We start from the raw sequence: 9,832 nt of genomic DNA, 5'->3' as shown, positions 1-9,832 counted from the left end.
GGGAAAGACATTGATTTGATGCAGTCACTGAACATTTCAAGGCCCCAAAATTTTTCAGTTGACAGCCCTTAATTTTGCTGTTCCTTTGGGGGGCATGTATCTAATTTGTAGCACTCTGGCTGCCTTGATTCAAGGATGATCCCTCAATTAGCTGCAGGTGCTGTTTATATAGTGTGCAAGTTAAAATTCAGGCATTTGTAGGCTACTGTTAGAGGTGAGTGAACTTTACAAAGTGCTGTTCTGACGGGCACTTACATGGTATAGAAAAGGTTAGTTGTGGGTTTTAATTGCTATGACACACTTGTGATAAGAGTGGGATGCATCTGCACCAAATTGTGAACTCCCTTTTGGATTATAACCTCTATCTTGAAGTCTAACCTTTGTTTCACCTTGTCACTTCCAGTTTGAGTTAGAATAGGTTCTGTACTGGCACCTAGATGAGTGTCTAAGACAGAAAATCTCCTAGGGCAATCTAGGACTATCAACTGCCTCTCACATACTGGCCTGGAGTCATAGGCCAGCAGGCTCTATAGCAGGGGTAGGCAATTATTTTGGGTGGAGGGCCACTTAACGAGGTTTGGCGAGCTGTCGAGGGCCGCATGCATAGCCCTACCCCCTGGCCACTGTCTTGAAACCAGAAGTCCCCACCCCAAACCCCTGACCTTTGCCACCAGAAATTCCTCCCCTTACCCCCCTGGAAACACTCCTTTTGGAAGCGGGGAGTTGCCATCTAAGAACCAAAAAACAAATCATAGACTAGAAGTTAAAAACCTATGATAACATATTAAATTTTATGATGAAAAATATTTTGTCATGATTTGTGTTTGTGTAATATATATAAGGGGATTTCATAATAACTCAGAAATAAATTCTTAGTCTTTTACATTGTGTTGGGGGGGGGGAGGAGGGGAGTTTGTGAGGGGGTGTGGCTGTGTGGCTCTGGAACACACCGTCCTCTCCCGCAGTGAAGCAGGCAACACTGTGTGCGCACATATGGGTGTGGGCACACCCCTTCCCCCCCACACTCCCTCCCATGGTGCAGCAGCAGGCAGGGGTGCTGGAGCCTGGCTCTGGCCAGCGCTCCACAATGCAGTGAGGAACGCAGCCCCTGCTGAGCTGTTCATTTCCCTGGTACTCCCAGCATTCGCAGGGCACAGGAGGAAAGGCCCAAACGCTGGAGCCAGCAGGTTTCCCAGTCCACTCTAGCACCTGGTGCTTCCCTCCTGTGCCCCATGAGTGCTGGAAACACCAGGGAAACGAACAGCTCAGCAGGGGCTGCATTCCTCGCGGCGTTAGCTGGAGCCAAGAGACAGGCACCAGCACCAAGCAGAGCACCCTGCCTGCTGCTGCTGTTGCCCCTGCTGCCTGCCAGGGTTGTATGCCATGTGGGGTGTGGGGAGGGGGGGTCCCCATACCCCTCCCCCTTCACAATCGCACCCTGCCCAGACGAACTGCCCACTGCTGCCACCCCCCTCGGCAAGGCTTTCTGCTGCAACCAGCCCTAGCCCCACCCTCCGTGCTCCTGCCCAGCTGCAGCCCCCACCTTTCCTACCTGCTGCCTGGAGGGAGCGGCACCCTGGGAAAGCCTACAGCAGCAGCCCTGCCTGTGCTAGCGGGTCACAATTCGTTGTGGGGAGGTGTGCCACAGGCTGAATGGAAGTGCCTGGTGGGCTGGATCCGGCCTGCGGGCCATATTTTGCCCATCCCTGCTCTACACAGAAGTCTGACAAGTCAAGGAGAGGAGGGGAGGGGAAGGGGCTGGAATTTCCTCCATGAATCATAGGGGAAGGAAAGCCACACTGCATTTAAGAAATGCTTTTCTGGGCAAGGGAGATGTCTACCACAACATACTAGAATACCAGTAGAAGAACTCTGCTTTGCCCAAAATGCTGGCAAGACTCACAGAAAGAGCAAGATCAGATGAAAGAAGTAAAGGTTCTTCCTCCAGGTAAAGGTAATACGACAGAGCGACTGTGTGCAGACATTCTTCTGTATTCTTTGCTTGCTTGCTGCGCTGTCACCAGAGGGCTGACTTGAGAAGTACAGAGCAACTACACGAAGATGGAATTATTGCAGGTCATGTATGGAAAAAGGACGGCCTTAAGAGGCTGAGACACTGCTTTGAAAGGAAGGGTTAAGGTACTGGATGGAGGAGCCTTCCAAAGGAGGGTGGCAGATGGGATCTGTACATGGGCACAATCCCCATCAACCCAGGGAATTCAGAATAGTGTCCTCCTCCATCCCTACTGAGGAGGCTTAGAAGGAGACAGACAGTAGTGGTCAAGTCTTCACAGACTGGTGTCTTTCCAGGGAGGGGGGCAGGCCCAGGTTGTGATAGCCACTTTTAGAAATACCACCCAGAAGAAGAACTTTTTATTAATTTTTTTTTTTTTTTTTTTACACTGCTGCTTATTTTTAGAGACTAGTCATTACATAAATAAAAGCCCCCTTTCAGATGATGGTGAGCGAAAGGCCTTGTATTTATAGAGGTTGAGCCCTGTGGACTGTTTTGCCCTTGCAGATGGTTTTCTAAAATGGGAATGTATGCCAGAAAATGGACCCTGCTCCTGGACTTTATAGGATGGGAAATTTACTGTTGCTTGTGGCACTTCTGGGGGCTGGCTGCAAGGTAGGACCTTAAATCCTACCCAGAGTGTCAGAGGGCAGGGCAAGGAAAAAAACATTTAAAAAGGGAAAATTGGACACTGAGCTGCTGATCACATTGTAGCCACATATATAATGAGACTCTGTCTCAACTTCCTTGTGCAAGCCACTTTTCTAAAAAGTAGGAGTTCCTCATGAATTATTGTTAACCTTGCCAAGTGTCTGAGGGTCATGCCCCCCTTTTAGTAAACACTTATAGTAGAATCTGTCCCATAGTACGTGTATGAGGAGTTAATGGCATTGCATGAGCCTCTGTCTCTCTTTACATCCCAGTCTCTTTAAAATGCAACAGCTCCCTTTTCTTGCAACATTTTCAGTGCAAGATTCATATACTCCATAAATGTTGATGGAAAATATAATGCCCATCATGATTTTATATGCTTTCTACTTCCTCCCTAGACCACATCCATTTAAATCACAGCTCACTGACTACAACTACCAAGTCAAATGTTTTTCCATCTGAAAGTGCCACCATCAGCACCGTTCTTCACCCTTCATGCTAGCATTTTTGGCATGACAGTATATCAAAGGCCAATATCAAACAGAATATGCCTGTGGCTTCATTCAGTCAGCAGTTACCATCGCCTCCTTGATGGAGTTGATGGAATTTGTATGAACTCCCCCTTTCCAAATCCATTCAGATTGCTCTTGGACAGGTACAGAACGATCAAAGGGACTCTCCTAATTTCATCCTTAATTACTGGCTTTCTGAAAACAGATGTCACTTAATCACTGAATACAGATGTCACATTTATGTTACTAGATGCTGGCCTCTTTCTTTGATCCCGTTTTTAATTTAAAGAGCTCCCATTAGCTTTTCCTTCAGGCCATAAACCGCTCTTGCAAGTGAAGAACCAAGAAGTCTCAGGTTCTGACTTGGATTTCACTTGAATTGCATAGATCTGCTTGCCAAGGAACCTGACCAAGCTTCTGAGTGAGACATAGGCTGCAGTAATTCACTGTTTTAACTTCTGCCTTTAACACAAATGTCTAATAATTCATTTGAGAGAAAGCTCCCCACAAGGCTTCAAATACTGCAAGCTAGATTTTTCCCCAACCTGCCTTGTGCCACTCCATTGCATTGAAACCTACTGCACATGTTCCAGAGGAAGAGGGCACAGCTGGGGCTGTGTTGCACTCTGAACTGCTCAGGCCTCTTGTAGGATGTCCCTAGCAGGTGAAGATTAGAGTAGCTACAAGGCTGCTCCGACTTATAGAAAGGGCTCGCAACGGTGCCAGGATTAAGGAGTGCAGCAAGATGACATGTGGCCGCACTACTTTTATCTCACTTGACCTACAAGTTTCAGTCACATATTCAAAACAGTTCATCCAGTATGGTAAGAGGTAAGTGGTTACCGGGCAGCAGCAGCAAATTCCATCCCCTAACATTCACACACATGCACTGACTGCACCAATCTCATGGTACATTTTTTAATTAAGTTAATAGAATGGCAGGTTACAGTGATTACTAAGGAAGTGGCAGTTTAGGAGATTTGGGTTGACAGACAGTTACTACCGGTATTCAATTACCTAACCAGCAAATAGGTTGCCTGTACAATAGAGGAACAGAACAATCCTATCCCATCTGACCCAGGTTTGAAATGCTTTGACAGCTGATACTTAAAAGACTATCCCAACCTATCCATCAATGGGTTTCTAGACATTGGCTGCAAGGTAGAATTCTATTCATTTTCTATTCATCTTTTATTTCATTTTCACAGAGATGCAAGCAGTTTTGTGAGGCAGGGAGCATTCTGCTCAAAACCCCCTGCATAATTCTTTATTTAAATTCCACCTAGCTTTCACTGTAGTATAAGTTGTCGTTATTGAGAAGGGCTTTCCACACATGAACTCTTTGCCCAAGGAGGAAGGGATGGAGGAGGTGGCAGTGGAGGCAATAATACCATATTTACTTGAATATAAGACAAGCCCCTTTTCCCCCCCCTCCCCCCCCCAGGGTCCTTGTCTTACATTTGCATACATGGAAACCTCATTAAATACATTGTCCATCATCAGACTACTGCCAAAAGCAGCATGTGCTCAGTAATGGAAACCAACTATGAAGCTGATTAAATGCAACGAACACTGTGTATGACTATAAAATGTGGCCCACATTGGGCAAACATATTGATTCTTTTTGCAAGATATATATATCTTGTATATGTATGCATCTATGTATATGTGTATATATACACACATATACATACATACATACATACCCACCTCCAACACTCTGCCAAGTGGCCCCTGTGGTTCACTTGGCAGATCAAAGCACACTAAAAACCTGTTACACAGTTCATACCGCATATCCACACACTCATCTCCATACCTGTACCCCCACCCACTGCCCTGATGGGAACCTACAAGGATAGGCTCATGCAGCCCAACTGAATAAGATATATGATAGTGCCAATTCCCCCCAGTTATTTTTAAAGTCATGCTGAGCCATTATTTTGACTGCAATTCCACTTCCTCTTCACTCCCACAGCTGAGTTCTTCCTTTCTTTCCCCATTTCCAATGATTCCTGTTTCTTCACCAACTTTAAATGTCTGGCAACAATCACCAAATGGGGCCCCAAATAGTTCACCCAGAATCCCTGTCACCCGCTCTCTCAGCCTGTCACATATGATTAGTGTGGCCCCAGACTCCATAAGGTGGAGATGGACCAGGTTGCCCTGTGCCTCATCCACATATACATTTTTTGGAGGATCCCAGGACTCATGCACAGAGCATCCAGTTCCAGTCATGAGTGGGGTTTAATTAGCATTGTAGATCCTTTGTGGGGAGGGAGGAGTATCTGGAGTACACACAGACACATACTGAGCAATGTGGGGCTCTGGGGTGACCATGACGTGAAACACTGTGGACTGTGCTGTGGCTCAGCCCAATGAACTATGCAGTAAATCATGAGCCTTTTGGCTTTGGACTAATATCATGCATATCTACATGTACTTGCAAAACCAAGTACTAAATTGGTATGTAGTAACTGGTGCTACTAGACAGTAGTGCTGGTACATGGGTTTTTACAGACACTAGCTGTCTGTTAAACTAACATAATAGCTTGGGCTTTGCCTGGGATGCTTCTGTGTAGTTAGTGTTTCATGTAGATGCACCTGTTTGCATTATGCATAACTAGGTATAAAGGATTGCTTAAAAGTGTGTTTATGGAATACTTGTGCTAAAAGTTGCAGTAGTTTCAAAAAAGGGAAAACATCAATTTTGGATGAACTAAGTCTATGGATATTCATAGTAGTTTGTCTATAAGCAAAATTACAATGGGCATGTTTTTCCCAAGTCAGTGTTTTCAGGCAGGGTCTGACAGTAAGGGAGTGGAGTGGAAAGGGGCTGCAAGGAAAAGAATGCAAGGGGGCTGCCTGACCCACCCGGGATTTATTTTTCCTGATGTAGCAGTGGGAGAGGGATAAATTCAAGGCAAACTTCCAATAATTATATTCTATACTTGGACAACTACAACACATTTATAAATTGTTCAGAGTAAGCATCTCTTCCCTCCACTCCGCTTTCATGAGGCACTAGAGAGTTAGACACTAAAAACATCTGAATGGAGATTTAATACTCCACGAGATCTGGGATTTGGTCATCGGCCCACAGCAGAGCAGAGCAGCTCAAGGTGTTTTTATTGACATGAATGTGATCAGGTAGCCTTCCTTGTGGCTGCTTTATTATGGGAAATTCCAGGACTGACTGATGCAGAAGCAATATTAAAAGTACTAAGTAGGTGAGGCATCAAATGTCTAATTACTGGGGGGGAGGGGGTTGTGTTATATTCAGAATTGTCTTATATTTGAGTAAATACACTAGTAGGCCCAAACCCAGATAAATAACAAAAAACATAACCAGACCCCTGAAACATTTTCCCCAGGTTTGCTCGTATACTGTTTTCTGCCAACTGCTAAACCAGAGACGCATTTGATAGCCTCAGCGTTCCCTCCATGTTCTTTCTATTTGCCAGCTCCTGGAGTGGATTAAGATGAGCTGGAAGCCAAAAAGCCCTTAGAATCCAAGCCTAACAGACATCTTTTCAGAGATTTCAGCAGCTTCAAAGGGAATTTTGAATGAGACCCAAAGTGTATGCAGGGTCACTTGTATGACCTTTGTGCAGTGGGTAAAAACTGTCCATCAGGAACAGCCGTGAATTTGCAAGGAAAAAGAATGATGTTATTTTGAAGGCCAACTGGAATGAAAGTATGTTTTAAGCTTCTTAGCTGCTTAAAAAAACAGTAATATTTTAGCCTTCTGTAGTAGTTAGGGTCAGAGACACTCTCACATATCAAGCTGGCATATTTCCCACACATTGACCTAAATTCACTTCTCAGTGTTGTGAATTCCAGTAAAAGCAGCCAGATGTGGTGTCAGTGATAGTAACTTTTGCAAGTTGCAACTCTAACCTGGGAAACACTGTATTCAGAAGAAGAATTGGCAGTGGGGAGTTGTCTCCCCACCAGCCCACATGCATCATTACACGTTTTCTCCTTTAGGTCCTTGCCTAAATGAGTATTTAGGCAAATGGCAATAAGATAGGGAAAAAGTTGTTGAATGACTACCCATAAAAAAGGGATGCATGTGGGACCAAGTCTCCTGAAATGAGGAAATGGTTCAGATGGGAAACAACTGCATGAGGCTAACACAGGATCCTCTCCTAAAGCTCCAATGTTTCTCTCAAGATCTCTGCTAATCTCGTGCAGGGGATAATCCCTTCCTCATCTCACATTCAACTCCCTTTATCTTCTGGCTGCTTGGGGATTTAAGGTTTTTTTCCTCTACCTTCAAGACTGCATTTTATAGCTAATCTACCTAGAAAGGTAGATGTTCAATGAGCCACACTCTCACCTAGAGATGTCTGGAGCACAGCTGTGACTCTTAGTGTAGACATACTTCCAGTCAGGCTGATGCCTGTGTGGCAGAAGCCACATATCTTTGTGCTCCCTGGTTTAACAACATGGATGCTGCCTTTTAAAACTGAAAAGCTAAAAACACCTGGCTTCCTAGTTCCCTTACAAATTTTCAAAAGAAACTCTCAGCCATAATGCTCAGCTTTATCCAGATGGAAAGAAATTGGGCATACAGGGCACCTATACATGTGTCAGACATCTGCTTTGACATGTGCCAATTAGCACGCTCCAGCAGCCTCCACATCACATGTATTCAGTGCCCCGTGCTTCAAAATGGCAGCAGGGGCACTTCAACTAAAGCTTGTTGAATGAGTGTCCCCCGTCCTTCACCCCAAAGTGTGTGTAAAGACACCCATAATGTAGTCATGGGGTCCCATACAATTCTATTTACCTTTTACTGTAGTACACACATTTCTTCTCACCCTTGTTTTGTTTTAGAAGAATTTAAGATGGAATATCCTCCAACCTGTGAAACAGGGTGCTAGTAACTCTAATGAGTCTGTACGGGATGCTGTGCTAATGCAGACAAATATCTGAACAGATATAAACCCAATGGGGTATGACTTGTTGCAGAACAAAGTTTAGAAGAGTAATGACTGCCAAATTAATTGGAATGGACTCTAAATCCTTCAGTCACTTCAAATGGTTTTTCTTCCTTTACTAGACGAGCATATTGCTTGTATTACAGTGGTTCTTCAAGAAATGACATTGTTAAGTGGCTAATATGCATGCCGGCATAGCATGAGAGCATGGCATCAAAGAGCTTACTATCTAATTTTAGACAAGGATAGCAGAAAACAGCATTAGGCTTATTTTAACTGCAGCACAGAGATTAAATCCCTTATATAAGGTCACATGGAGAGACTGCAACAAAGCCAGGAACTAATTTCATTTAGGCCCCAGCCTACTGCCTGAATTACGAGGCCAACCTTCTTTTGTGTGCGCATGTCCTCAATTTTCTTTAAGGACATTAAGAAGGAGAGCATGGAAAAAATATTCTTAAAATCCCAATAGTCAAGTCTTGCTCAGGATCCATCCTGATTATCTATGGAAGAGGAGAAAGATTAGAGATGTAGACAGCACTCACCATCTGATTCAGAGGCTGCTCTGAAGATCAAGTAGCTGCTGGGTAGAGGCTGAGTGATTGAACCCACATTCTCTCCTTTTGGCCCCTAGAGTCACAGACAAATAAGAAAAGGTCAGGCAAGGAGATGCATGTTACCATTCCACATATTTTTACTTTACAAGGGCAGTGTGCACTCAAGGAAGGAGGAGGAAAAAGAACATTTTAAGGTGTTTATAGACATGCTGGGGGGGGTAATTAAAAGCACCTGGAATGCCACATATATCAACATCCCCAAGCTGAAAAATGGCAGTGGGGCACTAAAGCTAGAATGAGCTTTAGTTCAAAGTGCCCCATTGCCATTTTTCAGCGTGGGGATGCTGATGCACACGATGCTGGAGTCTGCTGGAGTGCGGCAATTACCACGCTCCAGCAGACTCGATTAATCAAGTCTGCTTCGATGTGCTGTAATTACAGCACACTGGAGCAACCTCCCTGCAAATGTATGGGAGCCCTTAGAGAGCTTTGTTAGCAACCAGAACATTGCTGTTGCATTTCCACAGCAGTAATAAGATGATGAGCCTGTTCCAGCCCAACCTATTCTTTGCCCAGAGACTGGTTTATAGCCCCACAATTTTTTGTTTCTGAGATTACTGAACAAGTATAGAGAAACATGTGCAATTACTATCTTCTTACAATGCCTGAGGACTTTTCAGTTCAGCGCCTACTCCGAGTCTGTGAGAAAAACATTGCGAGGTCAGTGGAAAAAAAACCCACAACCCCCTTCCCCCAACTTTCTCCATCATCAGAAAAAAACAAAAAACAAAACAGCAGGTGGCACTCACACCTCATGTGGTGGCTTTCACATTTCCAGGAGACTGGACCCATCTAAGCTGCTGGCTCTTAATTATTTAGTTTGCCCTGCTGATGCTTGTAAATAGCTTTCATTGCATTGTCCCTTTCCCCCCCGTTGGCTGCTTCCTCCTCTTTCCATCAGTGTTACAGGTTGATAAGCTTGAAGTCAGCAGAAAGGGAGAGACCTAATGCAGGCTAATAACCTAGATCCTTCCTCCATGTGCACCTCACGTACATGGTAGTACCCAGATCAGTACAGCGCATTTCAATGGCTGCTTTAGAAAAGGGCCAGAACTGAAGTGAAGAGGAAGTCTTCATTTCCACAAACCCTCCTGA

At 44.6% G+C, this 9,832-nt stretch overlaps 1 protein-coding gene across 6 annotated transcripts in view; it reads right to left on the bottom strand.

Moving 5' to 3' along the window:
- The window catches only part of OSBPL5 (oxysterol binding protein like 5), a 230,029-nt gene that overhangs the window by 59,216 nt on the left and 160,981 nt on the right, over positions 1 to 9,832 (bottom strand). For all 6 annotated transcript variants that reach the window (XM_006022021.3, XM_006022026.3, XM_006022025.2 and 3 more), the window contains one exon: positions 8,666 to 8,750. In XM_006022021.3, coding sequence (XP_006022083.1) covers positions 8,666 to 8,750 — 85 coding nt within the window. The remainder of the gene's footprint in view (positions 1 to 8,665; positions 8,751 to 9,832) is intronic.

This window comes from Alligator sinensis, unplaced genomic scaffold (assembly GCF_000455745.1).
Source record: "Alligator sinensis unplaced genomic scaffold, ASM45574v1 scaffold983_1, whole genome shotgun sequence".
In the NCBI taxonomy this organism is placed as follows: Eukaryota; Metazoa; Chordata; order Crocodylia; family Alligatoridae; genus Alligator; species Alligator sinensis.
This window is presented reverse-complemented; position numbering and strand designations above follow the sequence as displayed.